Here is a 22640-nt window from a genome sequence, read left to right on the forward strand (position 1 = left end):
CGACTTCCACATTTAATTGTCTATCTAAAAGAACATACGCAAGAAATTAGGAGATCTAAATTAAATTTATTAATAGGAGAGGTTGATGGTGCTTAATTCCAGAGACCAGAGCTCTGATTGCTGGGGCTTGATGAAAAGTAAAGAGAAATTGTATGGACATAATAAAAACACAACTTTCACCATCCTCTAGATTCTATGAATTCTTTACCCATTCTTGAGAAATGGCTAAAACTGAAAACCATCAAAATAATTGCACTTCTTAAAAATTGGATTGTATGAGTGAAAGGTGTTTATGAGAAGTCGATGACTCCGGATCTTATCATCCAAGAGGACAGCACAGAATAGTTAATATGTTCCTTGAGGGACTAGGATGCTGACGTCTTTTTCTGATACCCGATCATTACGTGACTGGAAAAAAAAAAAAAAAGGAAGTCATTCCATGAATAAAAATCGGAGCGCAACAGTGCAACAAAATATTCTGTACTTTAAGGCCATAGGCAGACAGATGTTGACAAGGAAGACTCTTCTAAAACCACCTTCAGATAGATTTCTGCTAACTGCACATATAAATAGGAGCAGAGGGCCGGTCACCTCTGTAACCACCGGCAGCACCAGCAGCAGAAGCCGCAGCTTCAGACGCAGCCAGGGGGACCTCACAGCAGAGAAGGCGCTGCCGACTTGCACAACTGCCTGACCAGGCGGTTGCAACAGACGCCTGCCGAGCCCGGGGCCCTCCCTCTTCCTTCTCTACTTCTTTGACTTTACCTCTTTTCCTTAATCACTTAGTTCTTTCTCCTGGTGGACTTAGACCCCTTTGTCTCCAACCCCCACTTCAGCTCCTCGCCTCCTCTTTCTTCCTTCCCCATCTCTCTCCTCGCCCCCTTGCCTCGGTGTCACGCTTCCTCCTAGTTCCGTGCGTCTGCAAACTTTTGAACAGAATACTGGCCTCAGCAAACAAGTCCTCCAGCTCCTCCTGCTGCTCCTGCTCTTTCCTGCGGCTTCTCAGACACTAACGCCAGACGGTGATGCCTCTTGGGTTGTGACTCCAGCGCAGAAACTTGGAGGAGCCCTTTGCCCGCCGTCCTACTTGGCAACAAACCCTCTCCTAGCAGTGGTAAGAGTTGAATGGTAAGGGGGAAAATATCTTACCAAATCAAACGACTTGTTTGACTGCTGATTCTTTCACCAGCATCAGGGTACGAGTTAGCTTTCCTTCGCACCAGGTTTGGCGAGTTAAGCGGGCACTAGGTATATACATATATATGTTTTTCTAACTATAGCGAGAGGGAAGTGGCAGGGCGCGCACGGGCTGTCATTCAGCGGTTTTCAACCGGTGCTTTGCTCTGTCCCTCCCCTAGTTCGGGGAGTTTCTTGGGGCTGGCGGGTGAAAGGCCAGGGGCGTTCTGACAGCTGTGTGCCCTCTTTCCCCTTCTGCGCAGAATGGCCATGTGTAGCGGAGCGAGGCTGGCCCTCCTAGTCTATGGGATAATAATGCACAGCAGTGTCTACTGCTCACCTGCCGCTGCAGGACTCCGGTTCCCTGGAATCAGGTAGGTGCTGGCCGCCTGGGCTGAGCTGAGGCTTAGCTTCCCCTAACACTTCTTCGTGGTTGTCCTCCTGCAGTTCCGCGGTCCCGGCTACGATCGTCTCCCCACTGGCTCCCAGTACGCCGCTGTCAGCCTAGATCCGGCCTCGGGTCCTTGGCCCCGGCTCCGTGCAAGGTCGGGGCAGGCTCCACTGCGGCTCAGCGCCCCTCCCCCAGCCCGCAGCCGCCTAGGACCCGGGGTAGAGCAAGGGAGCTTCAGCGGGCTGGAGAAACCTCCCCTCCCCCAGCCCCGCCCGCGGTAGGGGGCAGGGCCCGGCCCGGAGATTGACTTCTTTTCCCTATTCTTAGCTTGAGTTAGGAGAACTACTTCTCTGGTGCCCGCAGCCAGGTTGGAGAGGGTTGAGCGTGAAGCTCCCGTGGACTTCGCTTTGTTACAGCTTGTTCTGGACTCTCGGGGCGGGGTCTCCTTCTCTCTTCTCTGATCTCCCTTTCACTTCAATTCGAATTTTTTCCCCTGGAAGAGCTTTCTCCCAAGTGATACGTTTTCCAACTGCAATTTGAGTCTAAAACTGTCTTGGGGAGGTGGAGTGTTGGCCGGGTATGGTTGAGGAAAAGCGTTTTGAGAGAAGGAAGGACAAGAATGAGTCTGAAAGGGAGGGGGAGAAACGGATGAAACGCATGAAAGGAAGGAGGGAGAGAAAGCCGGCAGGCAGGCAGGACCAGGACAACCTTGCTAGCCCGAGGCTGGAGTAACCCTGGCTTTTTTCTTAACCCCTGGTTTCAATCGGTTGGCACTGCCAGGTTCCTTAGGCAACCCCAAAGTCCCGGGGTGGTCGCCGGAGAGTGGAAGCTCCCTTTGCAGCGCAGCTTCCGCGCTTCGCGGTGCTCCGGGCTCCCAGCAGCTAGGAGCGCGCCTTCTGCCGGCTAAGTTGCTTCTCCAAGCCGCGCCCAAGAAAGGTCGCCGTTAGCGGCCGCTGACCATTAATTTGGCCGGAGAGACGGGTTCTGACTTCAGTATTAGCATTCCAGCATCTGGGCACGGGGCAGGGATAAAAGTGGCCAGAAAGACCCAGGGACTCTGGAAAGCTGGGCTATAGAGGAGGCGCGTCGCCGAGGAAGGGCTGGGTGTGGGGCGGACGGAGGGATGTGCTTTCCTCATCCTTACCTCTCCACGGATTGGGGAAAGGCGAGCAGAATAACGAAGTACGACTCTAAACCCTACTAGAGAGCGCTACTTGCCCTGGCCGCGTTCCGAGTCTCTCCAACGGCCCAAAGCGAGGAGGTTTTGCGTTTTAGCTCATCTCTCCCCGTCCTGTATCAAGGATAGAGGCGCTAGGCAAGGGCGACTTCAAGACCGCGGCGCTCCTGTTGGCTCTCGGTCTCCTGTTGACCCTTTCCCTTTCCGCCGACCCAACATCCCTAACAGATTAGCGCGAAATATTTTTTTTTTTAGCGGACCTAAAAGCCCTATTTCACTCCCAGCAATTTTCAAAGACCTGAGTGCCTGGCACTTTCCTTGGGCGAGGAGCACCAGAGTGCGCGGACATGCCACAGAATGAGCCACGGCCAAACAGGCTAAGTTTAGGGGCATCTATTATTCATGTTCCTGCCAGATCCTCTCCCGCCCAAAATAGAAGTCGGAGGTTCTCCGTGACCTACATCTGCGCGGGGAAGGGCTCCCCTGGGCTCAGAGGCTGGGTGGGGGTGGCTGGCGGAGTCGGCCGCGGCACACCCCACCCATCCACCCTCCTGTTTCGCTCTGGGCCTCCCCTATCGGGTCTTCGCGTTGGCCAGAGTCTTGTCTCTGAAGACCTTTCTCGTCCCCGCCCGCGGCTGCTTGTTTGGGGTGGCTCAGGAGCCAGGCCCGTGGAGGGTGGGGGAGGTAAGATCCTTTTCTGTGGCCAGGTGTAAGGGGTCGGCACAGACGTCTGGGCTTCCCAGGGCCCTGAAGACCGACCCTTTATCCGCGAGAGGACCGGTCGGAGAGCAATCTGGAGGGATAGGGAATTTCTCTTGGGTGTACTTTCTTTCGCCTTACCTCTACCCCCTCCCCCATGCCGGAAGAAGTGGCAATTCTCCGTGGGGGGAATCTTTAGAAAGAAGGAAAATCAGTGCGAGCCCCTTTCTCGGGGTCCTGGCAGAGCCGGGGAGAGACCTGTACTGACCACTCCTTCTGCCCCCGGGCTACCCCGGCAGGCCGGAGGACGAGGTGTACGACGAGGACGGAAACCCGCTGCAGGACTTCTATGACTCCGACCCTCCTGGCCTCGGAAGCCCCGCCTCCGCGCTGCGCGACGCCTACGCGCTCTACTACCCGGCTGAGAAGAGGTACCACGCGCGGCCTCCGCTACGGCCCGGGACTGAGGTGGCGGGAGAAGGGTGGTGGCCCACCGAATAGGCTGTTTTTCATAAAAACCCCCAAGCCTCTCCTTTCTCTGGCTGATACCCGTGAGAGCGACAAAAAGTTAGTAGCGGGCCGGTCCGTGTGGCTATGAGGGTCGCGTGGGACCCAAAGATCTGTTGCCCAAGGAGTGGCCGGGAGTGCGCGCCCCATCCAGACTCCATGCCTGGCATGCCCGGAGGGCAGCAGGGACTCCCGTTCCTAACAGTCAGTCGCGGGAACATCCCAAAAGAGTAATACGCGAGTTCTGTGCCTCCGGGGCGTGTCCCGTCAGCCTTCCGGAGCGCCGAGGCGCGTGCGTGCCTAGCTGGGGATCTGGGGCTGCCTCTTGGGGACAGTCAGTGACCCTGGGCGCTCGCTTTGCCTCCCCGTTAGAGATGTCGCCCAAGGGATCCTTAACAAGGCCTACCGCAAAGTACTGGACCAGCTGTCCGCCAGGAAATACCTGCAGACACTCATGGCCAAGGGCCTGGGGTAAGAGTTTGCGAAAGAGTTAAGCGCCGCAGGACAGCGCGCGCTCCGGGGTGGGTGTCCGTGCGAGCGCGCGCGGGGTGGGCGGCGCCGCTTCTGCGTCCGTGCGTGCGCGTGGGCCCGAGGGTGCGTCTGCGCCGCAGGGTCTTCGGGGCCAGCCGGCGGTCCCTGGCGGAGGTTCTCATCGAGCACCTTAAGTTTGGCCAGACAGTTATGAGCGGCAAAAGGCAAGGAGAAGGCAGAGAAACTGGGGGGGTTTGATCCGTTTTGAATTTAAAAACGAAGAAAAACCAAATAGCCTTCTTGCCTCCCTGCCTCACCTCCGTCCGCCCCGAGTGACTGAAAACCTTCGAGCTTCGCGGGACGATTTGCTATAATTTCTAAGGGTGATTAAAAAAAAAATCTTTTTCTGTAAATTCATATCGAAACCAACAAATCCTCAAATTTGGTCGGGGAAACAAACAGTTCTTGCGCGTGCCAGACAAACCCAGAGCACAGGGCTTGCGTGGAGCATCTCTGAGCAGAAGGCAACATTTTAATAAAGCCCATGGGGGAAACAGATTACATTTTTCGCAATGAATAATTCATGTGATGAAAAATATTGCCTACAGCCTGTCGACTTATATTATTATCATCACGTTTTTCAACTTAGCGTGCGGAAGGGAGGAATGCCCATGTTTGACTAGGAATTGCAGGATCGATGTGAAACTCCCAGGCAGCAGCCAACGTGGCTCTTGGGGCTTTTTGGTCATTTTCTCTGGCGGGGGGTGGGGGTGGGGGTCGGAGGGATGAACAGGACAATTTAGCGCAAAAGCGCTGATGGTCAAATCTCAAGGAGCAGCGTCTGGAGAGAGGGTGGGCGTGAAGCACGCCTGCCCTTGGCCCGGACCTCATCCCGGGTCCCTTCTGTAAGGATTTAGTGCCAGGAAAGCCTCGGTGGGGAGGGCGGGATGACGGGTTTACATCACAGCCCTCCCCTCCAGCTGCTTACTGGCAGAGGAAGGCGGCGCGGCGTGGTGAGCTGTGCCTTCCCTGAAGGCTCCCGCGTGGGGTGGGGCCCACCTGCTCCCCGCAGCTATTGAATCTGTGTCTCCCGCCCCGCCACCCTCTTCCCGACCCCTTTCCTTGCAGTGGGAGCCTAGGCGGCGGCGCAGAGGACGACTCGGAGCCTCTCTCCAAGCGCCACTCAGACGGAATCTTCACCGACAGCTACAGTCGCTACCGGAAACAAATGGCTGTCAAGAAATACTTGGCGGCCGTCCTAGGGAAAAGGTATAAACAAAGGGTTAAAAACAAAGGACGCCGAATAGCGTATTTGTAGCGATGAGTTATCAGCTACCTTGTGTATACAATCCTGACACAATGAAAAGTCACTTTCCCAACTGACTGAACAGTCATCGCTCATGTGTTCTATCCAAACATGTATTTATGTATGAAGTAAAGCCATTAAATGAATATTTTGATAATAATATTGTTTTTTTCTTTTTACAAAGCACTAGAGAATGCACAGATATACTTTGTGGACCAATTATTAATATATATATATATTACAAATATATATATTACGAATATATATAGGTATAAAAGACAGCAGTTCATACAGAGTGTGCACAAGGATTGAAAATTTGCCTGAGCTGTTTATGTTTTTATATAAAATAAGTAGAAAAATAGACAATCATTGTTTTGAATATTACTCCTATTTTTGTAAAATGGAATTAAAAGGATAGTATTTTTATCCACGACAGGCCTGAAGATATTAATACTGACCATTTGCTACTGTACATAATGATGCCCTGCTCCAGGGAGATTTGGAGGTAATGATTTGGGAGAATTGCTGAAGGGCATTCTTTCCTAGAGAGTCTCTGGGGCAGGCTGCTACAGTCCCAGCTGAACTCAACTAGGACTGTCCCCTTTTGTCCCCTCGCTGGATGGCGATTCCAGTACTTCTGCTTTCTTTGATTCTACTTTTATGTGTACTTGTCTCTCTTCAGACTCTCAGCCCAGAAGGAAATTCTCCTGATAAAAACAACAGCTCAATCCAAATTGTGCTTCTCCCCAGAATTCACACCACTCCCTGGGGGAAGTGTTGGTGGGTTGTACAGAAAAGGGAGACTTGGTAGAAAAATCTCCCTTCTCTGTACTTGCAGGAAACTCGATATCCCAAGGTTAGGGCAAATGGAACAGAGTGAAGGAAATGTAGGTATATTGGAAGAGGCAGAGCATAAGGCAGTCAGAGGAGGACCCTGGAGAGGGACTGGTTTGGAGCTGCCCCAGGTCTGGGACGCTGAGGGTAAGCTGAGTCCCACTGTAGGTCCCCTGCCTGACTGACTTTGGGCGCTGGATATTGGAAATGGATGCAAAGTACAATGTGTTTTTCTCCAGTGCTGTCAATACTTCTCATCTTGTGAAATGACCAGGATGCTCCCCTTTGAACCCAGCTCTGTAGGAGTCACACTTTTCTTTTGTGATTTTCTGAAGACTCTTTCTCACCCTCTTGCACTGTTGAAGTACCGTTTACATTTTTCACTCACTTCTCTTAAACTTGTGAATGCTTTTTGTTGTTTGATGCAAGTACCTATTGTAAAGTTTAGGAATCCCTGTGTAGTTACCACTAAGTAATTATGCTCTAAATATGAACCCTTTGTTTCTTGTTTATTGAGTTTGTAGGTAAAATGTATTTTTCTACATTATGGCTTATTGCTTAGTAAAATTTATTTCATAAAACCAACCTTTGTCATATTAGAATGTGTAGTGTTCACATTTTGCTCAGTTTTACTAACTGATAAATCATTTAAACCTCATCTTCATATATATGAGTACTATCTTATATTTGTGGTCAAGAGTGAGGTAAGCAAGCTCCAACAGACCCTGAGAACCTCCCCCTTGTATCCTTTCTTGGCTACAGAAGGCATGTCTGTCTGTTTCCTATCAATTCCTTGAACATGTGAGTAATCTCTATAAACAAAAGAACCTACACCCAGCAACCAGATCAAGCTACAACAGGCAAACCAGCCAAACTCCCCAAATTCAGGCACAGATTCTTTTGGAGAAAAAGAAAAAGAGAACAAGAAAAGATTAAACATTAGCTTGTAAAGTTTAAAGGACCTTTCCTTTTCCTTTACGGATTTGATTCGGTATGAAGTCATAAATCAAAGAAAACAGAATTGGATTTGCATTCCCAGGCGGGATGGATACTGCCAGGAGATCACATTGCAAACAGTGAAAGCATAGAGGCATTCGATCTATGCCTGAGTCCTGTGTATGGGATCAATCTTTCTTTAATTCTGCAGTCTCCTCAGGCAATGTGACACGGGATGCAGTTTGCAGCTTTAGTGCCTTTCTTCGCCTTTTAAATCGCCACGAATCACAGATGGCTATTTAGTGGCCCTACAATGCTGCAACACATCGGCTTGCATTTTAGTCTTAATTATTTGTTTCTTGGATAATGGGCAGAGTTTTCTGTATTTGTGTCAGCTGTTAGTGGTGAAATAGGGCTCTAGTTAACCTTTTATTTATGAAGTTTAATTTAGTGTTCCTGTGGCTAGTTGCAAGCATTTACAGTGATCACCCAGTTTAATCTTTTGTATACTTTTTAGAAATGCCAAGAGCCTTACTAACCTGGAGCAGATTTATGATATAGTGATAATTTAGGTAGGTGTTAGTCTTGGAGCTCTTATTTTGTGTGCAACTGATTATAAAAAACATCTTAACCAAGTATTATTACACACATGATATCTATAACTAGGACTTTGATAACTGTTATATAAAGTGTGTAAAATTTGTATGAATAAATTTTTGTAAACAATGTAACTTCGTCTAATGTTTGGAGAAAAAACACATCTAGGAAATAACTAAAATCTTTTAAAGGATTATATTTTCTTTAGCAATCATAAGATCTTTCATGTTGGGAATATATAAGCTTCCATGTATTTTCATAAACTGTACTTTAATATCTGCTTGCTGTGTTAACTGAATTCAACTAAAAATTTAAAGTAGCTACTCAGATGGAGATGCCTAAGAAGATAGTAAATTCATAAATAGGCATGGGTGTTGGAACACTTCTAGGATGCACCATTTAGATAAATTTCCATTGCTTAGTGTATATATGCATTGTGCCCAGTATTCAGAAAGTTACTGTCCACTGGGGAAATAATACCTGGTTATCAGTTATGCTACTAAAATAGCAATATAACATGTTCTTTTACAAGTAAGTCTTCAGACTTAATTGTTCTCGATAAAATTCTGCATAAAAATGACTTAAATAATCAGTTTTGGAAGTTTTAAAATATGTTTAGAGATCTACAAACAACTATTTTTGATTAATGTGCTTTGGGTGGAAGGAAAAAGAACATGAGCAAGCAAAGAGTTAATTAAATACCTTTAAAAATATATTTTGAAAGGACAAAATGTGAACAGTCATTTGTGGATTCTTTGTTTTATTAGTTTATATTACCTAACTTTAAAGCAAAGCCTTCATATGAAATTCCCATGAATTTCTCACTTGTGTTTATTTTGGGGCCTTTGATGATTTCTGGCTTAAAAAAATGTATTGAAAATCATTTATAATAAGTCAAATACCATTTAATTTAAATTGCCAGAGTTTCATCTTAAAAATTAATGCATTCAATTAATAAATCAATAACTATGTCATAGTAATATTAAAGAATGAGCAAAGATCAGCAAGGATTCAAAAACTATCTTCAGAACTTGGCTCAGTATTTAAGGCCCAGAATCATGTAGGGAGGAGCTTATGATCTAGAGATCTCATTTGTAGTAAATTAAAAAAAAATAAATACAGTACAATTCATATTTACATTGAATTTTATTGAATATGGTTTTACTTCTTCATCTTCAATTGCCTACCCCATTGAGCTGCTGGTGTGGTAAATGGAAGAATGAAGAAAAATAATTTATTTGGTTGGGGGCACGACTTGTCAAGAAAGTAGCGATAAACTCCAGATTGGCTGACTTCAAGTGAAGTTCATGTATATGGCACCTTGCTATCTTCTCTTACGGGATCAGTCAAATGATAGTTTTCCCTTGGAAGGCTTGATATGTTTAGGTAGCTAAGAATTGTGTTTTGTTGCTATTAGGGCTGTGAATACATTGATTCAATACAGTAAATATTTATTGAACACCTAAAACCAGGCACATGGGTTAAGAGAGTTTAACTAATACATGGGAGTTAAGGTAGTATTTTTCCAAAGAATATTCTTCCGCTACAAGATCATTATTAATAATGTAATTGCAGGCCTCCACCAGAACAAGTGAATCTGTGTTTTAAGTAAAAACCTTAGATTAATGGGCCCTAAGTTTGAGGCCCCCTAGATTTAGAATTTGGTGATATGTGTATGAATGTATGTGTGCTGGGACTGGGTGGATTTTTTTTTTTTCATGTTAAATAAGCAACACGTCATGCTACCTACACACAGTAATATATCAACAATATATTCTCCCAGGATGGATATTAGGTTCTTCAAAAAATTGCTGTATTTCCTGTAGGTCAGTAAGGCCATAGTTTGCATTATTTTACTTATATATTCTCTATCAAAAGGGCTTCTAGAAGGAGAGTGATCCTATAATTAGAGTCCGAAAAATCCAATCACATGACTGAGAGATTAATGAAATTACTGAGAGAAACCATGCAGCCAGCTGGCAGTAATTCTGCGGATCCAGAAGTCAACTTCGGATTACATCATATCCAGATTTGGCTTGAATGTATCCCCACAACTGTTTACAAAAGGATTTCCACTGGATGACCGGCTATGACCTCAGATTCAACCTTACTGTTCACATGGTTACAAGATTGGGAACCAAGATCAAGTCTGAACTCTTGTCTTTCATTGCAATGCTTTTTGATGAAGGAAGGTGCCTGCTGCTCTTGCCACTGCCCATTGCTTCGTAGCTGGTCAGCTCAGTGTAGTCATTCCCACTGTTCTCCAACTCAATCCTTCCTCTTTGGAAGGATGGATTCATATCTGTCTTTACAGTGCTAAAGCTCCTTTTCATCTCCCAACCATCCCTCTGTGCCCCAATGTCTATTCTCTATCTACCTCATCTAAATATTCTGTAAGCTCCAACTCAAGTCCTCTTTTTCTAGGGCTCTTCAAGTGACCATAGCTTCATTTCTTCCTGTCTCCTGTGACCCTTACTCTCTGTAGTACTACTTCTGATCTCTAATTTTGCTCTGCTCTGCCTGCCTGCCTTCCTCTCTCTTTCTTTTATTAACATATAATGTATAATTTATTTCAGGGATGCAGGTCTGTGATTCATCAGTCTTACACAATTCACAGTGCTCACCATAGCACAGACTCTTCCCAATCTCCACCGCCCAACCACCCCATCCCTGCCACGCCCCCTCCCCTCCAGCAATCCTCATCCTGAGATTAAGTTTCTCATGGTTTGTCTCCCTCCCTGGCTTCATTTTGTTTCATTTTTCCCCTCGCTTCCCCTATGATCCTCTGTTTTGTTTCTCAGATTCCTCAGATCAGTGAGATCATATGATAATTGTCTTTCTCTGATTGACTTATTTTAATTGTTTTATAAGCTCATGACTGTCTTCCCAGCTAGATGAACTCCTGGAGGTCATGGCCAGTGCACTGCACTTTAATGCCAACATAATTTTGGGAACACAGTAAATATCTCCTTGAGTGACTGAACTAACCAGGGGACTTACAGAATTCACCGTGGCATCTCCCCCTTACTCTAATAGGACAGCTGCAAACTGTATATAGGAAGTGAAATTAACTTACTAATTAAGTGTTCATCATAAATCAAACTAGATCTCCCTCCAGGAAAAAAACTATGTAGAAAAGAATGCCAAATTAGATGTGCTCCTGCCATAAGATAAAATAAATATAAATGCACTTACAGGCAAAAGTCTGCAATATGCTCAAGCGCTAGGCATTTGTTTCTGACATTCTGATAAAGAAAAGGAGGATTGTATTTTCATACTAAAAAGAATTTACTTTATGCCTCAAGACAATAATACCTTTTCCTAGAATAAAGGAAAAAGGGATTTCTTGAGACAGAGATGGGAAATTGGACTACCCTTAAATATGATAATTTACAGAATAGTTTGCTGCTGCTGCCAAAGAAACTTCTCCCGTCAACAGAGATGTGATTTGAACCTGAGTTCATACACAGGAAAGAGGACATAATGGAAACTGTTTTCTAACAACAATGGAACATTATAGTAGGTGGTATTATCTTGTCTAAATTTATTTTCTTGTCTCTATCTTTGCTGGACATTACAGGATCCTAATTCAGGGAGGAATATTACCTATAAACCTAAAAGAAAATAGACAGTATGAAATGTATCTGTGCACATTTCTCCTCTTATTAAGTACCCTGATTTTTGCTCTATTGACCATATGTCACTCTTGGCTTTTGTGGGACACTAACTCCACTTCTAGATATAACTACTCAGGATAATTGTACTCCTGGCCACATGGCAGGACTTGACATGTGATCTATCTTAGGATAGAGAGATTAGAGAAGAACTTTTTTTTCCTGGAATTTTTATTGGAATTTTTTCTTATGGGAAAAGAAGTTTTATTTTCCTTCTGGGTGGTGTAGGATATAATGTAACACACCACATAAGGAGCCAGCCTCATAGTGGAGATGATACCAGGAGAGACAAAGAAGAAACATGTCCTTGACAATATCTTTGAGCCCTTGAATCAAACCAACACTTAAGCCTGAAACTACTACTGGACTGTTCTTGTGATATAAGCCAATAAATCCCCTTCTTGCTTAAGCTGGGTTTTTTGTTTGTTTGTTTTATTTTTTGTAATCTTGGCTAGGAATTGTGTTCCAAGTAATGGAAAACCCAACTCAAGGTGGCTCAGTATCTTTTCTTCAGAGCTCAGAAGAGGGTATTAAAACTGGCCGGCAGAGGTTCCAGCCAACAGGAAGTGTTACAATTTCCAGTGCCTCAAGGTTCCAAAGACTTCACATTTTCTGCTAAAATTGTGCTTTAATGTTTTAATATATAAAAATTATAAAATACCTAGAAGTGAACCCTAGTAACTTTTTTTTTTAAACTATAGTAAAAACTATGCTTTGAGGAGCCCTCTCCAACCTATGCTACCAAATATGGTACTTCTTTGAACCACTAGTGCCTTAGAAATGCTCCACTCTGAAATTTTTAAAAAACTCTGCTTCCTGAGTACCAATCATTGCTGCCATTGCCTACATCCATGAAGCTTGTGATAAAACACAGCAGAGAGACACTTTGGAAGACAGTTTGGCTGTTTCTTATAAACTGAACATACTCTTACTGCAAGATTCAGCAGTTAGGCTGGATTTAGGTCTACACAGAAACCTGTCCATGGATGTTTAAGGCAGCTTCGTTCATAATTGCCAAAATTTGGAAGAATCAAGATGTCCTTCAGTAAGTGAATGGATAAATAAACTATAGTACATCCAGGCAAATATAGTACATTCTGTATTAAAAATAAATGATCAGATCAAGCCACGAAGAGATATGGACAAAACTTAAATGCATGTTACTATGTGAAAGAAGCCAATCTATGTGAAAGAAGACAAAACTTAAATGCATATTACTATGTGAAAAAAGCCAATCTTCAAACTGTATGATTCCAACTACATGACTTTCTGAAAAAGGCAAAACTTTGGAGACAGTAAAATAATCAGTAGTATCAAGGGATGGCAGATGGGCTGGGGATGGGGGTTGGGGTAGGGACAGGAGATTTGAACAGGTAGAGCACAGGGAATTTTTAGGGCAGTAAAAAAACCCTCTATATTATAATAATGGATATACCATTATACTTTTGTCTAAACCTATAGAATGTACAACACCAAGAGTTGCCTTAAAGTAAACTACGGGCTTTGGGTGATTATGTGTCAAAGTAGATCCATTCTTGGTAAAAATCGCACCATTCTAGTGAGAAATGTTGAAAATGGGAGAGGCTTGCATGTATGGCTTGCATACCTTCCTCTGAATTTTGTTGTAAACCAAAAACTGCTCTAAAAAAGTCTTTTTTTTTTTTTTAAGACAAAACTCAATAGAGACTCCCTCTAGTTTTCTGACATCCTATGCTTTGTTTTATAGGCTACCTGTCTCTTTCTCCCCTCACCATTTCCTCACCCATCTTGGATCAGTTTAATGACCCTCCCTGGATCCCTAAATGCGTTCATTCTCTGACCATTTCTTCTATACTCACCTTAACACTTAAACTTGGATCAGCCCAACCATATGCTTCCTCCTGGTTGCTGAGGACTCTTGGAAAAATCTCGAATCTGTTTTGATCCAGCTCTGCTTATAAATTTATGATTACCTATGCCCATTGAATCTATAATGCATTCACTTCTAATCAGTTCTTTTTTCTATTTCCTGTACTTGTTCTTTTTATTCTTCAAGACCCTCCGTTCATCTTGCTCTCTAACTTCATTGTTAACTTTGCCTCCCACATAGTAAAAACAAAGAAAAACAAAACTATCTCAGTTTTTTTCCCCTTTACTGAACTGTTTTATTTTTTCAGTTTGTTTCTATCTCGATTTCTGGCCATTTGTATGTCCTCCAAAATTTTACTGAATTTTCTTCGTATTTAATTGTCCCATACTTCCTGAAACCAATAACTCTGTAGCCTCATCCTGTGTTATCTAGCATCTCCTTCATTCCTGAAGATTTCTTTTCACTTGACTTGAATCTACTGGTTGCCTTCCTGTCCCCATACTTTTCTCCTCCTTGTCCTGGTCTTTTTTTTCCCCATAATGCCTCTTCTTCCTTTTAAATGTGGATGGCCTCAAGTTCTGTTCTTCCTCCTTTATCCTATACTTTTCCTTTACCTATACTATTCTATAGGTAAATATATATATAGGTAAAATATATTTTTACCTTGGATGAGCTCATCTGTGATGGTCTGATGACTCTCAATTACACAGCTCTTGTGAGTGAATTCAAATGTCCATCTGACATTCACTGGTTGTCCAATGGGTACCTCAAACTCAGTATGTTCCCAATAAAATCATTACCAACATTTATTCCACCATCGTTATCTACCATGCTATTGAATCTAAATATCTCAGAGCATTCTTCTGTTTCCTCCTCTTTACTCCATTCATTTAATTGACCTCTAAGTCTTATGAATTTTCCAATCCTATTTTCTGCAGAGCTCCATATTCACACAATCTTCTGCTCTTTTTGCAATAGCCTCCCAACACTTTGGCTCTAATTGCTCTTCCTAGTCATTCTCCTCTGCCTCCAGAATGATTTATGTAAAACAAGTCCCTGGTTATGTTACTTCCCTATGCTAGCTTGAAAAATTTCTATGACTTCCTAAAACCTATTAGCTGGAATCCAAAGTCTTTGTACTATCTTTAATAATTGACTCCAATCTACCTTTCTCTTCTCATCTATCACCTTCTACTTATGACTCTTTTTCTTTGGAATGCTCTTATATTCTTTTTTTTTTTTTTCATGGTCAAATTCTACTGATCTTTCAAGGGAAGACCAGTTCCTTTCTCTGTTTTTCTGCTGCAGCTTGTCATAGTACTAGTTTAGTATTTAGTTGCATACATATCTTTTGCTGATAGGTTGAGAACCCAAGGACCATAATTATTCAACTTCCATTCCTTAAGGTTTGTAGTTTCTGGCACATAATGGGCACTCAATCACTATTTGTTGACTTGGAATGAATCCTGTGAAAGGTGGTAAACAATTATTGTCCATATAGACAACAGGAAAAAATAAATTGTAACATGAAGGATTTTGGTTAGATATTAGGAAGGATTTGGACAACAACAAATGTCTTTTGAAAGAAGAGTCAAAGTTTACTCCTTTGAATACCCAAAGTGTCTCTGTCCTGAGGTTGTATGAATTCTGCAGGAACTCTGCTTTTCTTCTTTTCTGATCCAAGTAGGTGAAAGCATCTAATGCTTTCAGGTGACAGATGGGAACAGTAACAGAACATGCACAAAGTAGGTGCTCACTAAAAGTTATAGATTGGTTAAATGAATATGGGTTTGTTTTCTAAGAAAACATAAGCTTCCAAATTAGAGCTCGGTTCTTTGTAGTTGCTCAAAGGCCCCAAGGATATTTGACTTTGGGCATTGACTTGTGTGTCTCTAAAATTTAAGCTTTGATGAGAAATGAAAAAAAAAAAAGCATTCAAACAATAGACACGAGACTTTCTTAAGTGTTTGGGAATTTTCCATCTTGCTTGTAGATGCAGATGTTCTTGGATGATCCCCTGCTAAGATCTCTTTTGACTACTCCACTCAGGGCTCATCAGAGGAAGGCATTCTGATTTCTTTACTGTCATATACTTTCTTGGCTGTGGAAACAAGATGCTTGGTCCTACAGTAGCTGGGGAAGTAAATGGTGCTTTTAGCATTAATTTTATGGAGGCTATCTTGGGATTGTGATTTTGCAAGGGGCATATCTTGCTCATATAACTTTTATAATTATGGAAGGAGCTGATGATCCCATTTGCAGATTCTGTGCTCTGATCATGAGATTATTTATTGTGCTTCAATTAGAGGGAAGGAGAAGAAACAAAAATGTGAACTAGTTCAATTTGTTGATTGCTAGACATCTTGGTGGAAAGGCTGGTGAAAAGGATATTGAAACTGCCAAAACAAGGCTTCTAGATTCTCACAAATCTAATCAGTACGTGTTTCTTTCTATTATTACCAGTAATGGGGAGAGGTCCTGCTTTTCTTACTAGGATTTTTGTTTGAGAAGTAATAGGGGAGAGAGTGCCTTTTTCTTTTTTTAAAACGGTTTAATTTTAATGAATAGCTTATATCCCTAATATTACTGTAACAGGCATCCTACCATGGGATGGAAAAAATAAACAAATTTATGAAATAAGGGTTTGTTTGATTATACCGTGAGATAACTAATTTGTAGTCATTCTTAACAAATTATCTCTGTGTAAACTAGAGTCATTTAGACTTTAGGCTTAGTTTTGCTTTTCATTCACATGATCTAAAAACTGTAGGTAACTTGATCACCCAGTTGTTGTAAGAATATTCAACTCAAGTCTCTGAAAATACCTATTCTTTCTGGTTCCTTTAGATAACCCTGAGGAAATCCTTCAGAGAACTGGGCTGGAGCATTGGTGAATATGAGCACTTGGACACCTACCATATTCTATCATTACTGTTATAAGAGAAAGGATCCATTTTAAGCAAACGATAGAAGATATCAGGCTGGAGGAGATTTGATGAGCATGATTTTGCAGGCCTTTCAGTTTGCTGGGGATGTGCTTGGGAGGGTAGCCTTGGTTATTGGCCTGTTCAGGGGTGGGTATTGTCAGGCAGAGGGAAGATTAAAGTCATAGATTTCCAAATCTCTTTTACTCCCAACTATAATACTCCATATCCCAGCTTAATTACTTAAATGGTTACAGAAACTACCTTTAGCAAGGAAACTACCTGTGTCTAATACCCTAATGTGTTTTCTTATTTTATAACCCATTGACCCCAGTGCATAGATTATACAATAATGACTGGACATCATCACTTTCCAGGCACATGGAATGAAATATGTGAAGATGACCAGTCTGAACAGACACAACCAGTTCTCAGCAGGACCAGCTCCCCACTATGTGGGGCCTAGACAAAATGAAAATGTAAAGCCCTTTCTAAAAAAAAAATATTAAGAATCTCTAGGCACCACCAGCAGAGTGTTAAACTAAGTACAGGTCTGTTCTGAGCTCAGGGTGCAATGTGACTATATAGGTTGTAAGGTCATAAAGGTGGCCCTGGTTCTAGATCTAGGCAGACTGAGTACAGTAGGCATCTCTAGAACGTACTCCAGAACCTTGTCTTTATTCATTCTTAAATGCTCTATTCTTACTGTGTGTGTGTGTGTTATTTTGATATGCATATAATTTTATTGTCAATTCAGTTTGTTATTTACAGTGAAGTAGAGGGGATTGCATTTTTTTTTATTGTGGTAAGAAACAAATCGGATCTACCCTCTTAAATTTTAAGTGTACAGTACAATATTGCTTATTATAAACACGAAGTTGTACAGCAGATCTCTAGAACCTTTTCATTTTACGTGTCTGAAACTATACCCATTGAACAGTAGTTCCCCATTTGCCCCTTGTACCAGCCCCAGGGTAACCACCATTCTACTCTTTGAACTGGTGAGTCTGACTACTTTAGATACCTCATATAAGTGGAATCAAGCAGTATTTACCCTTCCTTGCCTGGCTTATTCGGTTAGTATAATGTCCTCAAGGTGCATACCGGTAGCGTATGATAGGATTTCCTTCTTTTTTTATGACTGAATAATAGTCCAATGTGTATGTGTGTACCCCATTTTATTTGCTTATCCATCACTGGACACCTCTTGCTAGTTTGAATAATGTTGTAGTGAACAGAGGAGTGCAAACACCTCTTGTCTTCATTGTGTTTCAATTGGCCTAAATATCATTAACAAATAACTGCATTCTTTTGCAAATAGACAAGAGTTCACCTACTAAAATGAATAGAATAGAATAATTTTACTGATTTTGCAGACTACTCTCTATTGAAATGACCACCTTACATTACCAAGCTGGCAATGCAGGTATCAAGCTAACATTCCTGAGAACTGGACTCATTCTGGGGGAATGTGAAATGGTGCAGGCCCCATGCTGTATGCTCTGTGAGAGTAAGGGGCACATGGTGCTACCTCAGAAGCCTCTACAGGGTTGCATTCCATCAGTAGAGTAGAAAGATACCACTCTCAAAAGGATGCTCTGAGACTGAGTAAGTATTTGCCATAGGCCCTCAGCTCCTCCAGGCAGAGAGGCCTGGGGCATTCAGATATGAGGACATCTCTATTAAAAGTTAAAGCTTGAGTTACTTGTGCTAGAAATGCCTCTAGCAGAATCAGCAGGCTCTTTGTGAACTCTGGAATCTGTTTTCTTGTTTGCCTGAATCATAGTTGTTGATTAGAATCCTGATTAGAATGTTTCTGGGTCTTTTACTTACCCAATCTTGTTTTGCTTCAGGGAGGAAAGTGAGAAAGTTCAGGTTGCAGCAGTTCCCCTTTGTGAGGAACAAATAGCTTGTTTAAATATGCAAGTGGAAAGGGAAAACAAGAGAGAAAACTGGTTAAGTGAATGCTAGTCCAACTGTGATAGATCTTCTAACAAGCGCTGGGTACTTCTGGCTTTCTCAGTTTTGGCCACTTTGCTGATCAAACCTGTGAGCTGGGGAATGAGGATAATGTTTCCTTTTATACAGACAGACCTAAGTGTATAAATCACCTACAAACACTGTTAGGCTATTTGTACCTGTAGAGCCTTCATTGAGCACCTATATATACTATGAATTCTTTCTTTCTTGTGTGGTGCTGAACATTCCTTTTGTTCTAAAATTCTGTGACTCTCTAGTCATCTGTGATAATGAGGAGTGGCTACTATTTTAAACTTGTGAGCTGCTGTGGTTCTCTCTTCTCTAGCAGTGCTGCCCAGGAAGGGTCAGGATAGAGTTCCGGGCAGGAGTGTTCAACATGGACCACTGGGCTGCAGCTGAGGAGGGAGGGCATTGTCCCAGGGGAGTGGCAGCAAGTGGAATGCACATTCAATGAGTCAGCAAGGCAGTTCTGTTATTTATGTGATATTTGGGCATGAACATGACCCTGTCTCTTATTTTGTGATCTTCTTCCAGGAGCTAAGAAACCAGCCTTTTATTGGTCCGTTCCCTAGAGTAATGCATCCAGGGCACTGTTTTTGGTCTTCACATCTTGAGATGTGTGTGATAAAATTGGAAAGGGACCACAGATGAGCAATGGAATTGATTAAAGGCATGAAAAATAGGACTTAGGCTTTACAAAGAGCTATCAAAGGAGTTGTGGCTATTTTACTGGAGAGGAAATACTGAAGGGATTCTTAGTAGGCTTTGAAGTATTAAATATAGGCACTGATGATCTCTTCCTGAGCAGACCTAAGAAAGCTAGTGGAAAACATTTAAATTAGATTAAAAAAGAACACCTTTTTAAAAGGAAAGATGACTGAACAAGGGAATGAGTCTCTTAAGAAAATTGAAGCTTGCCTTTTTTTTCCTGTTCGTGGAAGGCTTGATGATCACATGACTTCTTCCAGAATCTGTATTCCCTGGTCTCAGATTTTCTTTTGACCACACAAGATGATGTGAGCAACATTCTCTTTTGGATCAGGGGGTTCGGGATACCTTCCTTACCTGTCTTAATATTTGCCTCCCTTTTATGTTTCTTCTTTAGCCATTTGCCTTATGTTTGCAAGGACACTGGCTTCCCTGATATATTAGAGCAGGCTATTGACTGTTGCTGGGGAGCTTGGGCCAGATCTGACCATAGTAAGTGGAAACTGAGCCATGCCACATAACCACATCTCTTTGTGTTGGAGGAGACAGAATCCCCCACTGCTTGGCCTGACAAATGCAATCAGAAAGATGAAAGAAGAAGACTGGCTAGATTTTGAAGACCATAGCTTGCAGCCTGGTTCTGCCATTTCCTAGTTGAGTGACCATGCGTGAGTGACTCAGTTACTGAATCTCATGTTCTTCTTTTATAAAATGAGGATACACATAACAATACCTACTTCACTGGGATTTTATGAGATTCACATGACATGAAAAAGTTCTCTGTAACTTACAAAAAGTTCTCTGTAAGTCTCATGCAGCAGTCAGCCTTGGCCACTGGCCAGGGTTAGCTTTTTGCTGATACTTACCTGGCTTCTAGTGTCCCTGTTACTCTCCTCTGCCACCTGCTTCTTCAGGCTGAGACCCTCATGAAACTGCTGGACTATCCAGGTTTCTGTCTTCTGCCTCCCAAGCAATATTTGGGGCTTCTTAAATCACCATACATAGCTTTCCTTTTCCTCATTCTTTCAGGATCCTAATCTCAAAGAGATGACAACAGTGGGTGGTAGTGGGTTGGTCAGATAAACTAACTTCTCCAGTCAGTCAGATTTTAAGTGTGCATCCTTTAGGAGATAACACAGTGTCCTAATCCATGAAGACACCTGCATCTTTAAGAAGGCTCATAAAGAATGAAGGTTATACTGGTGATAACTGGAATCTCAGCCTTCTGACAAGCCTATAGGGGTATATTTCTGACAAAGAGACCCCATGAATCCCTCAGTTACACTATGAATGGCATTATCTGAGAAGCCAGGGACAGGGTCTTTCTCCTTAATATGTACCCTTACACACTCACATAGTCTCTCTGAGAATAGTCAATTCAGAGGTTAGGCTAGGGGCAAGTCAGAGAGCTAAATTTTGAACACTTGTCAGTAAAATAATGCTGCCTCTTAAAATAGCTCAAGGATGTTTCTGTGCAAGGTGCTTTCTGTGGATATTTGCATATATATTGTATTAATATTATATAAAAATATAAGTCTCTATCTATGCATAAGGTGTATCTTTAGCTACAGCATGTATAAAAACATATATTTAAGCACATGACCAAATATAAGTCATGAAACAAAAATGATTGAACTCACATAAGTTATAATATTTATGTCCTAAGGATGGCTAAACTTAGCTACAACATCTAATTTGCAGTGACGTCTTTCTTTAACAAGTTTTATAAGAGGGATGATTTAAGTCAAGGAAGAACAGTGACTCATTCACATGGTGGGCCAGTGGCTGAGCTAAGTTTAGAATAGAAGGAATGCTAGGATCTTCTGGGGCTTAGAGTTTTACTGTGAAGTCATTTTGCTCTTCCACACTTTCTTTTATCATTCATTTAGGTAAAACTAGGAACTTGTAATGCAAAAGCAAGTTTCTCATTTTCCTTATTTAATTAGGTACCTTAATATAGCTCTCTGTTTTAGGTTCTATTTTGGGACATCATTTTGTATCATTTGGGTTTGATTTGGTTGTTTTGCAGTTCATACTACCGAGTTGATTTTTACCTTTAAAATTATGACAAAGGTAAAGGTCTTCCAGCAATTAGATGTGGAAATGGGGAGGCAATTGGGACGTGTAAGAAATTTTTTGCCTCCAAAAGGAGGAGTCAATGATTTGAATAATACATTATCCACATTCATTCAAAAACCTCTCATTTATTGTATGAGCTAGGTACTAGGGCCAGAAGGGAGAGAAATTACCCTCAAGGAGCTCACATTATTTTGGAAGGAAGATGGAAATGCAAATATTGTCACGTTGGGAGAGAAATATAATAGGAGAGGTGTGGATGAAAACCTTACTGTGGGAACAGGCAGGAGGGATGAAGCTGGAAGGGTAGGGGTGGTTATTTCAGGCAGTCACTGACAAGAGCCAAGGCTTGGAGACGTGGTGTGTGTAGAGCAGTGAGCATGGTGTGTGTGCAGCAGGGCCTAAGTGAGTCTCCTTTGGATTTTAATAGTTGGAGCCATTTAAATGCTGAAAGGCTGCTTCCAACAGAAATTGCTCCATGGGAGGATGGATGTTGCAAAGGGAGGGAATCTGGAGTCCATGACCTTTAAAGATTCTTAAATTTCTCTCTAAATGATTCTTAAGGTTCTCCAAAAGAGGATTCAGATACTCTTGCTTCTGGCAAGCTGAAGGATAGGTCAAGACTTGTGATCTGCATACATTTTCAAAATATGCCTCATGCTGGAGGGGAGTAGAAGATGCCACCCTAAAATAGATTACTTTGGCATACTGATTATTTTGAATTAAATTTACTTGAGAAACAGGTACAAGAAAGGTACTCGTGGCACCCAAATGTCTCTGTCACTGGGCCTCTGCCTTTGGTTCCAGTCATGATCTCAGAGTCCTGGCCTGGGATCGAGCCCCGCATAGGGCTCCCTGCTCGGCGGGAAGACTGCTTCTCCCTCTCCCATTCCCCCTGCTTTTTTCCCTCTCTGGCCTTCTCTCTCTGTTGAATAAATAAATAAAAGGAAAAAAAAAAGGCACCCTGATCTCCTTTGTCACCCTGGAAGAAAGAAATAAATCTTCCATGTGAAAGATACCTTCCCTGTGCCAGGAGGGTAGAAGTCATCCTTATCACCAGAGATGGGGAATTCAGGGCTGAGAAAGGTAGATAAACAAACTTTGTTACTTCTTCACTCAAATGGTTTGAGGAGAGTGGTTGTTCCAGGCACCTCATTTCCTTAATTGATTCAGCAACTCCACACGTCACAGATTTTCTACCTGTGACCTGCTGTTGCTACCTCACCTGGCCACAAAAAGCTGCTTTTTTTCTTGGCTCCTTGGTCTGACTAGGAGTCAAAAATTCCTCACTTATTCCAGCCTGGTCAGATTGGAATTTTCAAAAGGAACTTTCCT

At 42.6% G+C, this 22640-nt stretch overlaps 1 protein-coding gene across 4 annotated transcripts; it reads left to right on the forward strand.

The window, feature by feature from the left end:
• The first annotated feature begins 443 nt into the window (after window positions 1–443).
• ADCYAP1 (adenylate cyclase activating polypeptide 1) lies at window positions 444–16484 on the forward strand. Of its 4 annotated transcripts, XM_044241010.1 has the most exons (6): window positions 444–1114; window positions 1440–1550; window positions 3743–3874; window positions 4323–4421; window positions 5550–5690; window positions 16465–16484. In XM_044241010.1, exons 2-6 carry the CDS (start codon window positions 1441–1443, stop codon window positions 16466–16468), a joined length of 486 nt encoding a protein of 161 aa, XP_044096945.1. In that variant the 5' UTR covers window positions 444–1114; window position 1440; the 3' UTR covers window positions 16469–16484. The 4 variants fall into 4 exon arrangements, with proteins under 4 accessions (XP_044096945.1, XP_044096943.1, XP_044096942.1 ...); XM_044241008.1 differs by lacking the exon at window positions 16465–16484 and having other exon boundaries at window positions 444–1128; window positions 5550–9043; XM_044241007.1 differs by lacking the exon at window positions 16465–16484 and having other exon boundaries at window positions 5550–9043.
• Window positions 16485–22640: the final 6156 nt, after the last annotated feature.

The sequence above is a fragment of the Neovison vison genome, chromosome 3, assembly GCF_020171115.1.
Source record: "Neovison vison isolate M4711 chromosome 3, ASM_NN_V1, whole genome shotgun sequence".
NCBI lineage: Eukaryota > Metazoa > Chordata > Mammalia > Carnivora > Mustelidae > Neogale > Neogale vison.